The sequence below is a fragment of the Betta splendens genome, chromosome 3 (assembly GCF_900634795.4).
Source record: "Betta splendens chromosome 3, fBetSpl5.4, whole genome shotgun sequence".
Classification (NCBI taxonomy): domain Eukaryota; kingdom Metazoa; phylum Chordata; class Actinopteri; order Anabantiformes; family Osphronemidae; genus Betta; species Betta splendens.
The window spans coordinates 10,854,848-10,874,152 of record NC_040883.2 but is presented as its reverse complement, the minus strand read 5'-3'; the positions used below and the strand labels follow the sequence as shown (position 1 = coordinate 10,874,152).

General features: G+C 44.8%; 4 protein-coding genes across 8 annotated transcripts; 1 reads left to right on the top strand and 3 right to left on the bottom strand.

The window, feature by feature from the left end:
- Positions 1-2,288: 2,288 nt before the first annotated feature.
- LOC114852484 (proline-serine-threonine phosphatase-interacting protein 1-like) lies at positions 2,289-6,972 on the top strand. Of its 5 annotated transcripts, none has more exons than XM_055507464.1 (15): positions 2,289-2,588; positions 3,139-3,239; positions 3,832-3,906; positions 4,414-4,448; positions 4,562-4,668; positions 4,772-4,834; positions 4,948-5,037; positions 5,114-5,159; positions 5,245-5,324; positions 5,433-5,555; positions 5,631-5,727; positions 5,869-5,959; positions 6,074-6,162; positions 6,286-6,404; positions 6,635-6,972. In XM_055507464.1, exons 1-15 carry the CDS (start codon positions 2,556-2,558, stop codon positions 6,773-6,775), a joined length of 1,290 nt encoding a protein of 429 aa, XP_055363439.1. In that variant the 5' UTR covers positions 2,289-2,555; the 3' UTR covers positions 6,776-6,972. The 5 variants fall into 5 exon arrangements, with proteins under 5 accessions (XP_055363439.1, XP_055363442.1, XP_055363440.1 ...); XM_055507465.1 differs by having other exon boundaries at positions 2,292-2,588; positions 3,043-3,239; XM_055507466.1 differs by having other exon boundaries at positions 2,292-2,649.
- A 1-nt stretch (position 6,973) lies between these two features.
- LOC114852485 (tetraspanin-3) lies at positions 6,974-10,242 on the bottom strand. Its single transcript, XM_029144913.3, has 7 exons — positions 10,061-10,242; positions 9,184-9,375; positions 9,011-9,085; positions 8,823-8,924; positions 8,577-8,729; positions 8,381-8,464; positions 6,974-7,933 (listed from the first exon to the last, which is right to left on the bottom strand). The coding sequence occupies exons 1-7, from the start codon at positions 10,121-10,123 to the stop codon at positions 7,841-7,843; spliced, it is 762 nt and encodes a 253-aa protein (XP_029000746.1). The 5' UTR covers positions 10,124-10,242; the 3' UTR covers positions 6,974-7,840.
- Positions 10,243-13,596: 3,354 nt separating this feature from the next.
- On the bottom strand, positions 13,597-14,533 carry nmbb (neuromedin Bb). The gene is made up of 3 exons (XM_029144914.3): positions 14,221-14,533; positions 13,903-14,090; positions 13,597-13,826 (listed from the first exon to the last, which is right to left on the bottom strand). The coding sequence occupies exons 1-3, from the start codon at positions 14,384-14,386 to the stop codon at positions 13,776-13,778; spliced, it is 405 nt and encodes a 134-aa protein (XP_029000747.1). The 5' UTR covers positions 14,387-14,533; the 3' UTR covers positions 13,597-13,775.
- A 1,604-nt stretch (positions 14,534-16,137) lies between these two features.
- sec11a (SEC11 homolog A, signal peptidase complex subunit) lies at positions 16,138-19,020 on the bottom strand. Its single transcript, XM_029144693.3, has 6 exons — positions 18,821-19,020; positions 17,618-17,727; positions 17,218-17,367; positions 16,874-16,993; positions 16,650-16,707; positions 16,138-16,556 (listed from the first exon to the last, which is right to left on the bottom strand). Exons 1-6 carry the CDS (start codon positions 18,869-18,871, stop codon positions 16,506-16,508), a joined length of 540 nt encoding a protein of 179 aa, XP_029000526.1. The 5' UTR covers positions 18,872-19,020; the 3' UTR covers positions 16,138-16,505.
- Between the last annotated feature and the right edge of the window lie 285 nt (positions 19,021-19,305).

The window sequence follows — 19,305 nt, the reverse complement described above, 5'->3', positions numbered from 1 at the left end:
AAGGCGAGTATGGAAGTAAAAAACAAACTAAAGGGGGGGGGGGTCTGTGGAGGGAGGAAGGAAGGAGGAGAGAAGGATGGAGGAGAGAAGGAAGGAGGAGATTAGGATGGAGGAGAGGAGGGTGGAGAACTGGGAGAGGCCACAGCTACACTAATATTCTTCAAAGACTCACAGGAAGTGAAGGACACGAGGATCAGGCTGATAAGGCAACAGCACAGCTGATGAATGAGTGGCTCAAACATGAGATGTGGTCTTGGTGTGAATCTTCTCTTCTCTCCTCAGCTGCTGGTTTTCAGCTGTGCAACATCAGTCGCTGCACATGTGCCCAGTAGCAACTATGACCACTGGCCTCGTGCCGACACATCATTAGCTCCGCATCTGTCAGCTTCGGCTTCCAAACAGCCTCCACTGCATCGTGTCCAGCAGACAGGAGCCAAACTCTGTCCTCCTCCCTGGCTGCTCTTCCTTCCTGAAGGTAGACGGAAGGGAAGGAAGGAGGGAGGAGGGAGGGAGTGAGTAGGGAGGTAGGGAGTCGTTATTCTTTCTTTCTTTTTTTTCATTTCTGTTATTTCTTTGCTGTCTTCTTTCGGCTTTCTTCTTTCTTTCTTTCTTTCTTTCGTCCATCCTTCCTTCCTTCCTTCCTTCCTTCCTTCACTTTTAACCTTTCCACTTCACTCCCCTCTCTGACTTCGGGGTCTGGGGCTGGTGCCAATGGTCAACAAGGGATTAGCAGGAATGGAGGCTGGAGGACGTGTGAAAACCAGCTAAGTCACACACAGCATCCACAGACCGTCCCTGGAGCCCACATGTGCTCGAACCCAAACAAACCAGCCAAACGAATGCAGAAAGTGTCTCACACACGTGGTCCAGACTCAGAGTAGGCATTGCAGTTTAAAACAGAATAGAGCTGAATGCGATGTGAGGATGCAGGGAGATAATGGCAGCGATGGTGACACCGGTCCCGGCAAATGGACTGGGTGTGTAACTGTATCTGAGGAGGGGGGGGGGGGCAGCGGCGGTGGGGTAATGGAAGGGCGGCTGAGCCGGTCCCTCAGGTAGGGGGCTGCTCTGACACGGCTCGTTTGTCACAGTTCAATAACTGCCACTCGGGGGCCGTGAGGGAGGGGCAGTAAAGCATGTGTGCGTGTCCCGCGTCCCCCGGTGCCCGAGTGCAGAGCAGCGTGTTCCCAAAGCTGCTGCGTCCATTAGAGGCTCCAAACAGGGTCACGGCGAAGGCCACGCTCGCACTTCCCCGCTGGAAACGTGAACGCCTTGGCCTGGAAGGATTATCTCTGCTCTAAATGCTGGATGCTCGGTTTGTAGCGCCACAGACTCCAGTCAAGCAGAGGAAAATAGAAACTTATACTCGAGGTGAAATATAACTTTAATAGTTTTAGCGACGTTGGAATCTGTAAATACGGATGATTAAAAATGCAGCTGTGCCACATGTGAACAGCTGGATCAGCCCGACAGGTGACAGACAAACCAAAACAAGAAGCAGCTTGATTTGATTACGTTTGATGTCGTGTAGTTTATTCCTCAAGACTCGTCGGGACTCGATCCACGGGATCAAGTGACACAGTGGCAGCGACAATCAGCAGCACTGTAAGAAGGCGGGAGGTGGAAGAGCCTCGCCATCGACCGCTCCTGTCACTTTAACATGGCGGCAGGTGTGTGACAGAGTGATTCCCCGCTTTGAACCCACACCAAAGATTTTCACACGTCCCATTGAGCGACTGGTGACAGACACCACGGCCTGTCCGTCTCCCCACTTTGAAAATCAATAGGGCTCTTTGTGCCGGTGCACACGTCTCCGTGTCTTCCCTGAGAGGCGCCCCAGGCACCGATTTGGCTTCGCCACAACTGGACGGAGATTTGAGGTTTTGTGTGGGAGCCAACCGAGGCCCAGGGAGACGCAGGACAACAGGAGGGGTTGGTCCCATGCAAAATTAATCATGGTGTGATGGGTTTTCGGAAGGTCGGTGTCGCCCCCTTGTGGTCATGAAGGCATCGCACACTCGGATGCAGCGGAACTTTGCTTTAGTTCACGAGTCCTGAAATAAACCCTGCTGACGTCTGAGGCTTCATTTACATACGTGCTTTATCCAGCTGAACCTCTGTGATCTGAACAGACGGTGTTATATATATTGCAATCTAAGTTAACAGCCTGCAGTGTATATTTTAATATGAGCCACAGCCACAATTACCACTGATGCACATGCAACTGAGAAGTCGTTTTGTGCATTTTGGAGCTGTGGGCGCAGCTCTGACCGGATGAGACGCCTCAGCCCAGACACAATCGCCTGCTGATAAACCCTTGAACACACATCAGATGACGGCCGAGCTGCCTGTGGGCAGTGACATCATGGGACAGAAGCTCTTCCTCTTTCTTAATGACTCGCTGACACTCGGGCTGCTCAGTTTCGATCAAGCTTCACGTGAAGAACTGACCCGGAGGATTCCAGGGTTTTGCTGCAGGTGCTGCTGGACACGTTGAGATTAGATCTTCAAGAGAGGTTTGCGCGGCAGCTCAGCTCAAGGAAGTAACAAGCGAAATGGTACCTTTGATGTTTAAAGATGCTTTCTGGGTAAGTCGGGCTTTGTGGTCGCCTGCTTCGCTTCGGATCGTCAGAGCCTTTACAGTCGTGTGTAAGTGCTAATAATCTAACGTCTGCCGCTTAAAACCTACAGGTCTAGCTAATATATGCAACACAAACTCAGTCACTATAGGAATACCTGCAAAAAAAAACTGTAACAATACCTCTAATTAATAAATGTTGTAATGAAAAGCTCCATATTTCACCATAAGGAGATTTCTTTAACTAGTGTGAAAGAACTCGTCCTTTACTGAGTTGAAAAGCCTTGAACTACAGTAAAATAGACTGCATCATGTGTTTGTAGGTTACTTTAAAGTGAAGCACCGAACTACAGCTCAAGGAGAAACAGTCCCTGACTGGAGTTTAATGAAGTGGCTGCTGAGTGTCTTGCCTCTTACTTAAAACTGTCTTTGCTAAGTTCTGCTTCTGCATTTTCACCACATAGTGATTCCAAAACTGACTCAAGGCCATGTTGCAACGGCTGTTCAGGAGCGGTGCCCGTTGCTAAGCGTCTGTGTTGCTCCGTGTCTCGCCTGTGCAGGGGTCTGACTTCACGTGCCACGCCGGCTACGACGCCCTGATCCAGAGGCTGCGCGACGGGAAGCACATGTGCAAAGACGTGGAGGAGCTCCTAAAGATGAGGTAGCGCTGGTGTTCACTGAAGCTACAAGCTGGAGATGCTGGACCTCAGTCTCTAAAGTACAGATGCAGGATGCAGTTTCTCAACAGGATGAAGAGAAGGAAGCTTGATTTATTCAGCCATGAGCAAAACAAGTTCTGCCAGACAGTCATCAGCACAAGGCTTTGATGGCGACATCTTCAAATTAACTTCTGTAAAACGATGTCAAGCAGCACCTCACTTTAAATTTAGGCCAGAGACCTTTGTTACAGCGTGAGGGTGTGATTCTGCAGACGCCGTCACGCAACTGCTAAGAACAGCGACAAAACGAACACCTGAAAATGTTCATAAAGAAGCAGCTGTTCATGTAACGGCATCGTCCAATTTGACGAAGGAAATGCAGAAGCAAAACATTTTTATCGGTTTCCTAGAAATAAATGTCATCACACAAAAAGCTTCAAGACCAAAAAAAAAAACGAAATAACCACAGTTTACTATAAATAAAGAAAATAGAAGATACATGTGCATGTACTATGTGCATCTTAAAGAGTTAATGTGTGACAGAACAGTGTGACAACTAAATACAATACTAAAGCACATGTGCTTCCTGTTTAGGGCACAAGCAGAGGAGAAGTACGGGAAGGAGCTGGTGCTGATCGCTCGCAAAGCTGGAGGACAAACAGAGATCAGGTGATGCACACACACACACACACACACACACACACACACACACACACACACACACACACAGAGACGCACACACACACAGACGCACACACACACACACGCACACACACGCACGCGCGCACACACACACACACACACACACACACTGTGAAAGCGTGGTTTTTGAAGAATGTGTCTAAAGTGATAAGATTTAGGCATCTGCTACAAACTGAAACTGCAGGAAGCACACACATCTATTATTGCATGTGTGTCATGTCAGATAAGACTGAAGCCATGTTGTGATAAGGAGTTTGAATGTGGACACTGTTGTTGCTTTAAGTGAGCTGAGCATAAATCCTTAGTCCAGTGGCTGGTAAACACTGGTTTCCAGAGCTCTGGTGCAGCCAGTGACTGACAGCAAACTGGTCTCACAAAGGAAACACATGGTTAAAAATAGCTCATTGATGCTGACTAACGCAGACGCCGCATGTGCTAGACGCTGGGGATTTTAAATGTTTGTCACTCTTCCAGCACCTTGAGAGCGTCATTTGAGCAGCTGAAAGCACGTAAGTTCCACGCAGTCACGTCCCTCTGAACAAATCCAGGCATCGAAGGCTTTTGTTTGGGACGTAGCAGCTCATGGTTCCTGTTTGGACGGGGGGGTTTTTTTGGGTTGCAGAAATCGAGAACATCGGGAACTTTCACATCCAGCTCTCTGATCTCCTGAAAGAGGAGGTGAAAAAGATTGAGACATTCAGAGAACGTCAGAAAGAGCAGAGGAAGAAGGTACAGGGCCACTTCTGTTGCCTAGCAACCAGCATGTACAGAAATACATCAGACTGTTAAAACTTCAAAATAACTTTTTCAATCTTCCGTTTTTTTCTTCTAGTTCGAAAGCATCATGGACAAAGTTCACAAGAAAAAGATTTCTCTGTTCAAGAAGTACACAGAGGTACTCAAACATCTGTGTCTCGTGTCCATCGCCTGAACAGGAACCACCAGCCTGCTTCTTCCGGTCTCTGGTGGTGCTGTGTAACCTCTGCTTTCTGTTTCTCCCTCCTTCAGTCTAAAAAGAGCTACGAGCTGAGGTGCAGAGAGGCCGACGAGGCGGAGCAGGGGGCCGAGAAACCCACAGCGTATAAGAGCACAGACAAGGTACGAGCCGCTTTGATCACATTGGTGCAGCTCGGCACGCCGTCACTTCCTGTCTAAAGCTGAGCTGGCTTCACAGGTGCGACACAGAGCCAGGCAGTGCAGACACACGGCCAACGAAGCAGGTACGCTTTCACGTTCACTATTCCGGCCGCTCCCCACCGCTTGCATTCTGAGCCATAACCGTGTCTCCGTTGATGACGCTCACAGAGAAGCTGTACATCAGCAACGTCATCCAGCTGGAGGAGGTGCGCAAGGACTGGGAGGAGACGCACAGGAGCACGTGTGAGGTACCGGCGACGCCTGACGCGGTCACCAAGCACCAAACCTCACACCACATCCCGTTGATCAGCCCGGCTCAGCAACCATGTCACAAGGTTGCTGACTGGAAATAAAAGCGGCGGCGTGTGCGTCCCTTCCAGGTGTTCCAGCAGCTGGAGGGCGATCGCATCAGCATGCTCAGGTGTGCTCTGTGGGACCACTGCAATCACCTTTCCATGCAGTGCGTCAAAGACGACGAGGTACCTGTTACTGGGTAACTGGGCATCATCAACACTGACTCGTTCAGGAGCTGATTTCTCCTGTTTTGAAACCAGTTCTATGAGGAGGTGAGGACGGTCCTGGAGCGGTGTGACATCGCCACAGACAACAACTGTTTCATTGAGGCCAAAGGCACAGGGTTGAAGCCTCCAGGTGAGTTACCAGCTGTCTGATGTATAGACAGCGTTCTAGAGGCACGACACAAATTGGAAGCTGAAATAGAGAAATGAGGAAATGCCAAGAGGCAGAAATAGAAGCAAACCCTGACATTCACCGCTTCTCCTTCCTGCTCAGAGCCTTTAGGCTTTGAGGGCTTTTACCACAGGAGGACGTCCGGGGACATCAACGGCCGAGCCCTGTTTGCAGGCGAAGACGCCATGAGGAGGTACTCGGCACATCTGCTCCAAACTATCACATCAGCCGTTGTTGATGAACGTTCTGATCCCAGCGTTGCTGCAAGCGTATGCTTTCATCGTACATCTCTCACTTTAACCTCTAGATCATACAGTTGCTCTGATGCTCTTCACTCTTTAAACAACTTCGACCATGTGGAAGTCTCACAGTCAGCGCTGACACCTGTTGGGGAGTGTGAGTACTGCAGCATCACAAACAGTAATATAAAAAGAAAGAAAGTCATAGTAAAACATTACCTTTAAGTCCAATATTCATCATCATGTCGTGATCATCATTCCGATGCTTGTGATGTCATAGTTGCAGAGACGTCAGATGGAGGATATTCAACCCTACCATGCCTCCAGCAGCCGGCAGCCTCAGCCTCCCTCCCGGCCAATGAGGACACATACGTTGTGTTGTATCAATACACTGCACAGGTGAGCACAGAGCTGGTGTGGGCTCGGTTACAGTTACCGCTGGTTCTCTTCCTCTGCAGACACACCTTTGTTGGATCCTTGTGTGCTGGACACGTGTGTCACCCCCTTTCAGAATAGTTGGAGAAAGAGAGAGAAGGACCAATGCAAATATCAGATCAGAGCTCTGATTTACTTCTGTCATGTTATATTGTGATTGTTAAAGAACAAGGCTTTTGTCTCGAACTGAACAGGAAGATGATGAACTGTCTGTGAGCAGAGGGGAAGTCGTCCAGGTGCTGGACCGAGGGGACGATGGCTGGTGGACAGTGGAGCGGAATGGGATAAGTGGGCTGGTGCCAGGAAACTACCTGGGTGACCTTCAGCAAATCTGAGTAGCAGCGTGTCTCACCTCCGTCCTTGTCGGCCTCAGCCTTTTCTGATTCTACATAAATCATCTCGTCTGACCGCTTCACCTTAAAACTGAGACGTGAGAAGCTGGTAGAATGAATGGACTGCATCACACTGTAGATCAAGTCACTTCCTGGTACGTTTACTTTCCCATAAAACCATGTTGATGAAACACAGACAAGTTGAAATGTATCGTGTTTATTTGAATCCTGCTTCTCATCCAGTCTATGTTTGTGACACTAGCTAAATATCGAGGGGTCAACGTAACAACTCAGGAATATTTCAGCAACGTACAATGTCACAAAAAGTATAAGATAATATTGATAGTTCATCAGTAGGTTTACACGGTAACTAACAGAAGTTAATGTATGTGACACAAGTCTTTAGGTAACGATGATGCTCCTACGAAAACAGTGAAAACACCAACCCTAACATCACACCAAGAGAAGGGTCTGTACATTATTCACAACCTGAATATTTGCCAATATAAACAATTCTTTCAAGCAATCATGGCTTCAAGAGACAAACTGCAAAGCTGCTTTAAAAAGACACATACACACACACACGCACACACACACACACACACACACACACACACAAAGAGCTAATCGCTGGGTATCTTTACAGACAGTTAAAATAAAAACGTTGGATTTTTGGGAACAATGTATAAGTTGGACTTCGGTCAGGTGACGTTTATCCAGCGCTCCAGGTGTAGTGCAAACCATCCTATAAGGAAATACATTCTGTCAGATGCTCTCCACCAGCTTTACACAAAAACACCACTGCTTCACATCAAAGATCTCACGCCTTTGGCTTTCGTACCTAAGTCAGTGTTTGTGATGACAATAAGAACATTTAAAGTAACGTAAACTTCAAAAACATATCAATAAATTACTGGTTTACAATCCCCCCACCCCCCACCCGTACTACTTCACCCGTCTTCGTTGTCATGAATTTTGCAAGGTGTGCTTGAGCTTATACGACTACAGCTGAACTCTACTGTGGATGTCTGGTGACGCTCTGTGGACACGGTGTGGCTTCGGTGTCCTTCATGCGTAGCTGTTGGTCGTGACCAGGAGCTCGTACGCCGGGTCGTGACTCCTCCTGCACAGAACCACACAGGCGCAAAGCATCCCCAGCATCTGCAGAGGAAATCAACCTCATGTTAAAAATCTCCATCTCTCTCCTTGAATAGAATTAAATTAAAGCACAAACAGCCTGAATGAGAAAAAAACAGCTCCGAAAAAAGTTCAGAGTTCAGTCCAGTACATCAGAGCTTGACCTTTGTGTGTGTTGTCTAGATGCAAATGGGTCACAGCCCCTGTTCCACCCGACCAGTGAACCCTCTTGATGCTCTTAAAGTTGTGGTTATGTGCAGAATCGGGCGTATGTCAAAGATGTTGTGAGAGACAAATATTTAGGAAGTTCTCACTGTGCATGGTATAGTATCTTATAAGAGAGCAGAACTGGTCACTGCTTCCTGGACAGCAGCAACCGTGCTAAGCTGATAAACACATGTTCACATGTCAAGTTTGATTAAATTGTAAAACAAACCAGCTGACACTAAGCTATCAGCTACTTTCTCTTACCTGTATAGACGCAAAGGTTAATGCAGCCCAAATGACGTACATCATGATCTCCTTCAACTTCTTCACAACCAGAGCTTCACAGCCCTAAAACGCAAAATAAGTCACTTCACACGAGGGCGACGAGTGTAACAACCTTCCTGACGTAACAAACACGCAGGCAATGATGTCATTCGACATTAGGATGTGTTTACTGGACCTCTTGGTAGAGATCGGCTGGTCGGGTCAGAGTCCCGGTACAGTTGCTAATGTTGGGCTGGCAGCAGCTGACTGGGACGCTGTTGTTCTTGGATTCTTTGAACCAGCGAGTGTTCCTCCAGTCAGAGTAGTTGTGAATGCCGCAGCAGTGAAGCTAACGAAGGAGCAGAGGAGAACGGTTGACCAGTGGTCTTCAGTTCGTTAGTTACCGTCAACTCTCTGACAAGAGGAAAAGACTAGCCCTCACCTGCCTCTGCACGTAGTCGATAGCGCGGCTGGGAGCGTCTGTGTTGGTGCCGTTGTACTCATTGTAAACCTTCTGGATGGAGTGATTCACCTCATCTTCCACCTGAAACCCACACAGTTGCTGTTTACCGCCTGCAGAATCAGCTGCAGCATTCATTGGTTGTAGCAAAGGATATTTGCCCCGATTACCTTTGCCCTGTAGATGTAGCCCAGCACCACCACCACACACTCGGTTACAAACACCAGCAGCAGAATGGCAGCAAACTGCAAAACAACAAAAACACATCGATAGAGGTCAAGGGAAAAACGTTCCTGTAAGTAGCAGATGAGCTGCAGGTCTTCTACTGTATGTTCACACTCACAGTGGCCAGACCGCAGGAGCTTTCACGTATCGTAGCACAGCAGCCGATCAGGCCGATGAGGAAGAGGAGAGTCCCGACAGCGATGATCACGACAGCAGGGATCAGTGTGTACACGTCCTCAAAGAAGTGGTCGTAGTCGTCATAAGTAATGAACACATAGGCTCCGATGTAGCATAAAATCCCTGCTGCTGCCTGCAGATGAATGAGGGACAGGGTCAGAAAGTCCACTGTTTGGAAGAAAATGATTGTAAATGCTGGTGAGAAGCATATAGGTCTCATTTACATTAATTTTAAAATAATAGGAATACAAGAGACATATACAGTAAGATACAAGGATGGTTGCTGGTCCGGTCAGGGCAGATGCCCCCAGCCTGAGCTTCTGTCTGACTGTCTCCTGGTTCCAGTTCCAATCCAGTTAAATGTTATTATTCTGTAAGGTGTTTAAAAATTAATTGCGTTTTAGATATTAACCGAGCATCAGACTATTATAACAGCTTTTTAATGATTTTGTCGTACATGATATTAATGCACCGTGCTCATCCTGTTTTATATAGAAAGATTTTTTTCCGCCTTTAGGCCGAAGCGGAGCTCTGAGCTCAGTCCTGGTGTCGATTTCACCTCCGCGCATCACTGCAGCTGCTGCATGACGTCATAGCTGTTGTCTCTGTCCTACAATCTAAATTATCTTCTCAGTTTTTTGCTGTGCACCTCTATGCGACAGCAAACAGCCCGGAGCGAACGTCCGCTCTCTGTCTGGCGGTAAAGTGCGAAGCGCGGCCACCTCTGGCGCAGTTAGCTAAGCTAGCTCATGCTAACGCTCTCCATCCCTGGATGCTGCAGTTGCTGCTGCTTGTCCAGGCACGCGTCGTTTTCTTACCCAAAATATGAGATTGAGAAAAACCAGGACGGTTTTGGATGACGTAATTCCACACTGCCCCATTGTATCGTCAGCACAAAAACTGCACCTATATATATTTAAAAACAAAAAGTACTGATGCACCTGCGCCTCTCTGTTAACAATAATAAAATGGCTTCACTTGCCCCGCCCCCTCTGTGCAGAATCCTCTCGTCTTGACCAATCACATAACCGGAATGAGAAGAACGAGGTCACTAGCTCCGATGACGTAACTGTCCAAAACAATCTGATGGAGGACGTTTTAGACATTTCAGAAAAAAATAACAAAACGGCAAAATAAAATTATCCTACGTGTATAATACGCATATAATGGAATAATGAGAAATATACATGGCTTCCCCCAGACAAATGTCACCGGAGAGCTGGGTCGTCACAAGTGTTAAAAACATGTCCTGTTTAATGATTTAAAGACATTATTATTCACAATCAACTTATAAAGCGATCCCAGACCAGATATATTTCTATTTCCAATACATGTTACTTATTGAAATAAATTTTAAACATATAAGCATTATATTTTATTTGTCATGGTATCTGTTTTTCATTTTCGTCATCTATTAATCTGTATGATACTTTAGAATGTATTTACGTTCAACTAGTTTCAGCGGCTGCACAATAAACAAGAAGCAGGGTTTAATCAATAAAAACAGAGAATGCTAAAAGCTGCTCAGTGCAGATTTCCATTTAGGCCCACAGGTGTATATTTGCATATTTGATCTCCTGAACAGGCAGGTGGGATCCAGTGCAGTACAGGAGCTCCGCCAGGAAATGGCAGTGTTTCCTTGGCATTTTTTTTACAAAGGCAAGCGGCTTTTAGAAGATATTATTTAGATATCTAGTCTCATGCTTCCGTATAAAAACCTTACACTAACACAAAGCCCCTTCATAAACATAAACTCGCACTCAAACCGACAAAACTCGTGCATTTCCTGTGAGCGTAAGATCAATTACAAAGCTCACAACATATTGACTTAGACTGAAGCCCTCAGCCTTGTTTTTATTGAGTTAAAGCTGTCACATTTGTCACTGTCAGAGTTCTCTGTTCAACATGGGAAGCTACAAACCCAAATAAAAGCAAAGGTGACACAACATGCATCCACAGTGTGAATTATACATCAAGATTCCCAGTGGCTGTGACTGAAGTCATCATTATTAACTAGATAATAAAACACACACAAGCAGGAAGACGTGAAAAAGAGAAGCTTCACTTATCAAACAGCTCACATGCAATGTGATCATTGTTAGACAGTTAGCACAACTGACAAAATGAATTTATAAATCAATCCAAAGTGAGGGCCTATTACCAGTGAGACCAAATTAGTGAACTGATAACTAACCATAAATTACAGCTCAACAAATGAGTTTTAGAGACAGGACATAAACGCTTGTGATGTAAACAGTGCAGCGTGTTCTACTGCTGATTATGTCAACATGATGATTTATGAATCTAGAGACAAAGATGTGTTGAATTGTTGACGGTAAATCAGTTAACGGGGCTTTTATGGAGGGAATTCAAAGGTTAAGTCTCTCGTTGTGCTTTTTGTCTGTCTGGAGACGTCCTACACACTTAACCATCAGGATAATTCCTCCCTTGTGCAACACAAATATACACACACAGGGGAACAGATCCTCATTGCGCTGCCTTTATTTCAAATCTATTAATGAAGCGTGTGTTTAATGGCCTCATGTTATGCGTCTGTATTAAACCTATGGAAGCTCAGTGTGTGTTAAACCTTTCAGGACAGCAAACAGAACATGTTCACCAAAGGGACACTGTAAAAAGGGGTTTATACAAGACTCAAGTCTTTTCTTAAGTGACCCAAAATGTCCTGTACCTATTATAGAAGACTTTTTCCCCAAATCGCTCCCAATTTTCCAGCCTACTAACCTACTTATGTACGTGGTCCTGCAGCTGTTCTAAGGACTAGAGCTCAGAACAGCCAGTATTCAGGTTTTACACTATGGTAAAATAATGCGTTTAAGGTCCATTATGCAATAAACTGGTCAGTTTAAGACACTTCCTTCATACAGTTGCAAATTACCCTAAATCAGCAATAACCATCTAATCTGAACCCAGCCCTCCACACGTTACTCATGACATGGTTGCTGGTATTTGCTGTAGTGACCCAGAACAGGCCAAGTGTGGAGGGCAGTGATCCTCAGACTTCTTCGCTTCTGCCGCTGACAACAAATAAGGGTTGATTTTTTGCATTCACTGTGGACACATTGCTCTTTTCAGTTTCTACTTCCTTTCAAAGCTTTGTGTTTTCAACTGCAATGTCTTCATCACATCCTCTTTGTGCTGTATTTTCACATTTAACCTGCACTGGGACGAACAGGCTGTGTACAGAGCAGACACGGCCAGTTAATCGTGACGGACTAGTGGCAAAAATAAAAGCTCTGGTCCTAAAAATAACTTTTAAATCAGACACTAACTACATAATTATATTAGTCAGTTAATGGGATGCAGCTGAATAACAAAGAACCTTTTCAAGCTGCAATATTTCATTTGGTATATTTGGTTTTTGGAGCTTATTAACAGACCCCTGGGCTTCTTCAGAATCAGTTTACTTCTATTTCATTCAATCTCATCCTGTTGAGTCTTAAATAATTTGCATCATCTTTGGTCTGCTTGTGTCTCTGCTTTCATTTACACCTGCTGAGTGAGCCAGCATCCTGGTGGGGACCACCTTCGGTCTCAGACTACCGCCGTGTCGGCATGTCCTCCCACCACTGTGGACACGTTCTACACCTGAACAGTGACGTAAAGCTGTAGACGAGGCACCGCGGGGGCGATTCAGGAGATGGGCCTAAGGCGAAGAAGCAGCCTGCACCACCTCACTTAACCGTCGTCCATCGGGAGAACAGATCATCCATATATGCAAAGGACAAGAAAAGCACAACGAACAATATTGATTTCATGTCCAAGAATTGAGCGAACCAGACACTGTGATTTATATAATCTGCCTACATTTGTATTTATGTAAGTGTTATTTTGGACATGCTTTTAGCACCAAAGTAAAAGAAAGAGTTTAGCTTGTGTGGACAAAGTCAGTGGTGGTTGGTGCTCGGACTATAAATAATCATATATACCAAAACCATGTGCAGAAAAACACAAGTGTGTGAACTCCATGTTAAGTTTTTATGCTGCTTTTGGCTCATATTGAGGCCAAGCTTATGCTGCTTGTGTGTCTGACTCATTGCATTTGATTGCTATTTTGTGTGTACATTGGTTGGTCTAAATGCATTTTGCTGCTGCTGGTAGAGAACTAATTTCGTTGTATCACTATTATAATTAAGTCTTTCTTTCGCTGTTTTAAGTCTGCATAAGAATTTTAAATAAGTCTCCCCTGCTTATCATACTCTCATTCACGGGTAGAGACTTAGAAGATGCCCGGTCTTGCAACCACATACGTGTTCCCATAAGCGCAGCTGTGCACGGAGAACATCTCAAAATGTGCAGAATACGCAATTGATGTGCTGAAGATACGTCACGATTGTGCAAATAATTATTTTATTCAATATAAATAACTTTAAACAAGACAATGTGAAATGTATTCATCAAAGGAAACTCGGAAAAAACTGCTCTGCGAGAGACGAGCTGCGGGCGACAGTAAATTACAATCATGATAAGCAGGAGACTGTTGGTGAAGCCGGGGGACTCCCGTCCTCTGCATCACTTTCTGTTTTGTATGTAGTTTTCTAAAACCTTCAACAAACCCAGCTCCTGAAACGAAAGAGTTCGCATTAACAAGCAAACTCGCGGTCATTTGTTTTGTGAAAAGTGAAGATCGGCTTCTCACCTGGCTCTTTGAGCGGCTCTCGTGCGTGTCCACCTGCGCTTGCAACGCCACGCGCAGAAACTCCTGGAAAAGCTCCCCGAGAGCGCCCTGCTCTGCGGGGACGGCGACTTCAAGCGCGTCCGCGTCCTGCTCCGCGGCCGAAGGCAGCACGGGCGGATCCATCACACTCTTCTTACCCATGAAATGCCCTGAGGACCAAAGACAAGACTCAGGAATTTAAATGTGTGACATCTGGAGCAGCGTCTTATAACTGTGGAAAACGGCGAGCTCACAGAAAATACAATAACGTTTCTACGGCGAATCGAATCAGATTCTTACCTGTAGCCCAAAGGTTGCCTCTTGGATTCACTTTAATTTTTGCAACTTTATTCCTAAGCTCAGTCAAGTCGAAACTCACAGCTCCGACAAAAGATGTGAAAGAAAATAGGACGATGGCCGTAAATAAGCCGCACTGGCAAACGCCGTTCAGCGTAAATCCTCTCATCTCAGCTCGAAGCGGCGCACTGTCCTCCGGGGATCAGAAGTCTCTGTCTTGATCGCTGCGGGTGCTGGAGACGCTGCCTGCTTTTATATTCTCTCCGGGCCGGGGTGGGCTCTGTTTAGGTTGCGTCTATATGATCCATCCTGCTGCGTACATTGTCACACGACTCAGTGTTTGCGAGAGTCTGGCTGTGCGTCTTCTACGCACCACAGTTATCTAATAATCATTACTTAATCTAACAGTAATAATAATCATAAGGGTTTGAATGTTTGAAAAATCACACCTCGCCCTATGTTTACGGTGCCTTTTACTTCTCTGCATTTTATTAAGTAGTTTGATCCAGTTGTCCATCGTTTTTTTCTATAATCATCTGATTGATAAAATGTTTATTGTCCAATATTGTGTTTTTTTGTTTACACATTTCCCTCTTTGCTCTCACTCCTTTAACGCTGGTAAACATGATTGTGCCGTTATTGAACATTCGGTCCTTTTGGCTTTTGCAGTGGAGAAGCTCACCTTTCATCACTGAAGGCTCAGTGGCAGAATAACGTAAGTCAACTATTTCCTTGTTTTCTGTACGCATTGGTCAGAACATGTGAGTCAAGACAAATAACATCTTCGGTGATAAAACAGGATCTTTCTTGTCTTTTTTATTCGCACATGACAATATAAAAGTGCAGAACATACAGTTCACTACCACATTTACTTTTTTTTAGCATCACACGCCTTTTTCGGCCAGTCTTTCTTTTCAAAGTGTTGCTGGCATTGAATTCGTATTTCTCTTGCTATTTTTAAATTGAACCTGCAAATTTCATTTTTATTTGCATTTTACACAGTAAGCCAACACTTTCTCCTTCACCTTAAGTGATTACGAGTGGTAAATCTACCTCAGGCCTTAGCATCCCACCTTAGACCTGATTGTCAGAGGTTTTCATGGGCAGTATGTGGTGTACAAACAGCCCTAACAAATATCTCATCATGCTGTTTCAGTGCATGATTCCAACAACAGTGTTGGTGTAAATGTGGTCCCAGCCATCAAATGGCCCAATGGGGGCCGGTCCTACCCACTGGTGCTCTCAGAGGATGAAACGACCTGTCGCTTCTCACCTCTAAATCAGAGATCCTTTGTCACTTCAGGGTGTAAAGCTTTGTGTTCGTGGAAAAGCTGCAGCTTGTAGTTTGCACTTTCTTCAACCTCTGACATTACCACACAAACATATGTGTGACATTCTGCCTGGCGTCAGTCTGATCAGTGGACCATCACAGCTTCACACAGACACAATTAGCTTGACTCTTATTCTGTCTAATCGTTCCGAGTGGAGATTCGGGTCAAGCAGCGTGTGTTTATCAATGCTGATGATGACTCGAGCCCCACCACCAACATAGAGAAAGGTGGCAGGTTTATTGTCCTACTCCAGTGAACTCAAAGTAACCAAAGCCCATTTTATTATTATATTTACAAAGAAAAACAGGAGCTGTGAAGTGATCCTATTTTGAGCGCAGACTCTTTTCAATGTTTCCTATTAATAAAAACATACAGCTCAAGTCCATACTGCCAGTATAGTGGTTAAAAAAAGCTCATTTTCTCTTTGACGTTAAAGCATAAAAAAATTACCCCAGTTATTATTGTAGAAGTTATAGCTCATGTTTGCGACATTTGTGTGAATCAACGTCTGTTGTTCTGTCCTGATTGAACAAACACAAGCAGCATTCTCTCAGTTACACTGGAAACAAGGAGCTGAAATAATCAACAGTTGATGGTAACCAGATTTCATATTTAATATCATTCATATTCAGTTGTCATAAAATACTTCACATATCTTTCCAAAGACAATGACTTAACAAGAAAGTAACAAGACTTAATTTACCTTTGAGAATGCGGTTTCACATTCTGAGGAATAAAGATCGACTTCTGACTAAATCTAGTTCCCTCACAAAAATACTTTTAAAGCTCGGATTTTACAAATGTGAACACGCTATCCACGTTTCTACAAAATGCTCAAACAAATGGTACAAAAAGAGCCGGTTGGGTTTGACAGTCTAACGTAATTCTGTTTTGAAAGGCATGAGTGAGGTTTCCTGGACGTAGTTGAGCCTTCTGGATTCCTGAAGTCTGGGCGTCTCACTCCCGGTGGACCAACACAAAAAGCCCCAGCATGAAGAGCACAGCGTACTGTGAATGAGAGCACAGGACACGTAGGTCACGTTAGACGCCTGCGGAGGAGCGGTGTCGGCTTGGACTGTGCTACAGGTTCAGCCAACTTACTTTGAACTTGGGGTAGTCGTTCATGAGAATAGTGACAATTCCAATGTATGGCACAAACCTGGAAGTGATTAGAACACCATTTACCATTCTTTCTATTATTTGATAGATAAAAGTGATGTTCATTTCTTCTTTCTCTACAACAAATCAGCTCAGTGACTATAAATGATTAAATACGTTATTTAACTCTCTTTACCATCATTGATTATTCTGACCGCAGCGCTTACCCTCTAGCTCGTCCCACCACATCCTTTTTCTCCAGCCAGTGTTGGCCCTGCTTGTACAGTCCTCTGTCATCCACTGAATTGTTGTCCCCTTTGGTCAAGAACTTAATGTCTCCATTTTCCCTGTGGATGAATCATCAGCATGATTTAATGTGCACTGAGGCCGATACTTTGCCAGGACGAAGATACATGTTGCGTGTGAGACAGCACATTGGGTTCTTTACGTGACTTTCAGTTCACATCAGCTCTGAGAATGGGATTTCAGGTTTGAAGCAAACGAACGACATTCTGTGAGATTTTGGGGCACATATCGATTATCACAGTAAGAACTGAACTTGCATTCTTACTTTTCATGGATTTTCAGAACTCTGTGTACTATGGGGATCTCGCGGCCTTCTATCCTGAAGACAACTATTTCTCCAACTCTAATGGGATCTTCTACCCGGTTAGTGAGAAACAGCAGGTCTCCTCTGTGGAAAGCTGGCTCCATGCTCCCACTGAAAAAAGGACACACATTATCAAAATTAATCTATATCACTTAAATTGCTGAGTTCCAACTTGAAAAAGACATGCATGTTACAAAAGGTCAACAACACTGAGCACTACTACTACTACTGTTAGCTCATTTCAGCAAATGAATTCAACCAATAAGATTTGTCCCTGCAAAGAGCAGTTCATCTCAAGGCTAGAATAGTCTAAGTGAAGACAGAACCTGAATCTAAATCCCACAACATATGACTGTCTTACCTGAGAACAACAACTATAGGACTCTCGCTGCCAGTGACAACCATCAGTCCCTTCCAGATCATCAGCGCAGAGGAAACAATCATACCAAAGTTCAGCACCTGGTAATAGAGCTGACAAAAAAAGGCAGTGGAAGTAAGTTTCTATTAATATACCACATACAATAGTTATGAAATCTAAAAGGTCCTGCAATAATGGCCCGTTTGCTCAGGCAATGATGTTGACTTATGTGACTTTACTGTGTCTGCCTTCTTTAATATCAAAGCAGGGTTTGATGCTACAGGAAGTGTTTTTTCTGAGCTCCCTTTTAAACTTGAGGACATGTCTGTATGAGCCAAAAGTGAAATGTCACAAAAATGGCAAAAGATAATTCCAGTCTAATGAGCATCTTAGTACACAATGCCTTACATTGACTATCCTAATAGAAGTGCATATATTTGTACTGCACACTCTCCATTACTCATGATTTCTAGTTGTTTTGTTCACTCAAGCAAAAACATGGATTTTGTGTACTTGAGAGTGGGTTCGCCACCTCGTCACCTTGTCTAATGTCTGATGCAAGAAACTCTAATGTGTCTCTAATTTAACTGAATTATTAGTTTTGCATTAGGTTGTGATTACCAAACACTTGTCAATATACATGTTTATTAATAACACCTAAACATTGTATAAAAATTTTAATTTTTAAAAATGAAGAGTTAAAAGGTGGTCCGCAGGTTTGTAACTTATATTGTAGTTAAAAACTGAGCAACTAATCTGAAAATTAACACTATTTATTAAATTATAATTTATTAGGAGAAGAAAATGTATTGGGTTAAGTGGTTTTGTAAATGTTCAACCAAAAAAAGTCATGGAGAAACTGGGAAGCATTTTGAATGCAGTATCTGACTTGAGGTGTACCGGATGAACATCTGGCGTTAGCCCACACTGCCACAACACAGCAGTAAATAAAAGAAACTAGTTAGCTTAGCTTAGCTCAAAGTCGTGACTGAAGGTTTTTCAGGAAGCCTTTACGCTTCCGTTGAAGGGGAGCTTCGCTACATATGCACGACTATTGAATCGTTCACTTTGCGCGTCCCAACAAGTGACGGACGTGGTGCAACGTTCAAAACGCGGCCGGCGGCTAACGGTAGTGAACGTTAGCCGTCTGCGGTTTCTATACAAAGACGGAGCCGAAGTGAAGTAGCGCTGCCTCCCGGCACCTACCTGCCGCTTGTTCATGCGACGGACATCGTCGAGAAAATCTAAGGACAACATCGTTGTAAACGGCGCAGACGTACAGAAAAAGTAAATGCGCCCCAATCACATAAAAACGGTGAAACTGACGAGCATATGGATGCGCCGTCAAGCCGCGAGACTCGCATCCGAATCTTCCGGGTCCGCTTGGCCGGAAGTCCCGCCCACCAGCGGCTGCTGGGTTGAGGTGTCAGTCCCGGATACGAGGGCGAGGGGCTTCCTACTGCACTACGCTGACAGCGCATTGCTGTGATCTCTACTTTGACAAAATGTGAAAGTTACTTTTATAGATATGTTGCGTGGATCAGCTTTTTGCTGCAAAATGGCCACTCTAAATAGTTTAATGTTTTTATTTGTAAATTTTCAGACAAAACTGTTTCTGTGGAGCTCTGGGTTGCCACGGGCAGCCAGGCAGGTTTCCTACGTATTCAAGTTTTTTTATGAAGACCATTTGT

What these genes read in the sequence shown, in the direction of transcription:
- LOC114852484 (XM_055507464.1), top strand. Translation starts at nt 2,556, where the DNA reads ATGGTACCTTTGATGTTTAAAGATGCTTTCTGG. An exon ending in AGAAAGAGCAGAGGAAGAAG is followed by an intron (nt 4,669 to 4,771) that starts GTACAGGGCCAC and finishes TTTTTCTTCTAG; the next exon opens with TTCGAAAGCATCATGGACAA. An exon ending in AGTGCGTCAAAGACGACGAG is followed by an intron (nt 5,556 to 5,630) that starts GTACCTGTTACT and finishes TTTTGAAACCAG; the next exon opens with TTCTATGAGGAGGTGAGGAC.
- LOC114852485 (XM_029144913.3), bottom strand. Translation starts at nt 10,123, where the DNA reads ATGGGGCAGTGTGGAATTACGTCATCCAAAACCGTCCTGGTTTTTCTC. An exon ending in CAGCCGATCTCTACCAAGAG is followed by an intron (nt 8,465 to 8,576) that starts GTCCAGTAAACA and finishes TTTGCGTTTTAG; the next exon opens with GGCTGTGAAGCTCTGGTTGT. An exon ending in TAACCTTTGCGTCTATACAG is followed by an intron (nt 7,934 to 8,380) that starts GTAAGAGAAAGT and finishes TTTCCTCTGCAG; the next exon opens with ATGCTGGGGATGCTTTGCGC.
- nmbb (XM_029144914.3), bottom strand. Translation starts at nt 14,386, where the DNA reads ATGAGAGGATTTACGCTGAACGGCGTTTGCCAGTGCGGCTTATTTACG. An exon ending in AGGCAACCTTTGGGCTACAG is followed by an intron (nt 14,091 to 14,220) that starts GTAAGAATCTGA and finishes TTTGGTCCTCAG; the next exon opens with GGCATTTCATGGGTAAGAAG. An exon ending in AGAGCCGCTCAAAGAGCCAG is followed by an intron (nt 13,827 to 13,902) that starts GTGAGAAGCCGA and finishes CTTTCGTTTCAG; the next exon opens with GAGCTGGGTTTGTTGAAGGT.
- sec11a (XM_029144693.3), bottom strand. Translation starts at nt 18,871, where the DNA reads ATGTTGTCCTTAGATTTTCTCGACGATGTCCGTCGCATGAACAAGCGG. An exon ending in GTCGCATGAACAAGCGGCAG is followed by an intron (nt 17,728 to 18,820) that starts GTAGGTGCCGGG and finishes TTTTTTTGTCAG; the next exon opens with CTCTATTACCAGGTGCTGAA. An exon ending in CCTATAGTTGTTGTTCTCAG is followed by an intron (nt 17,368 to 17,617) that starts GTAAGACAGTCA and finishes TCCTTTTTTCAG; the next exon opens with TGGGAGCATGGAGCCAGCTT.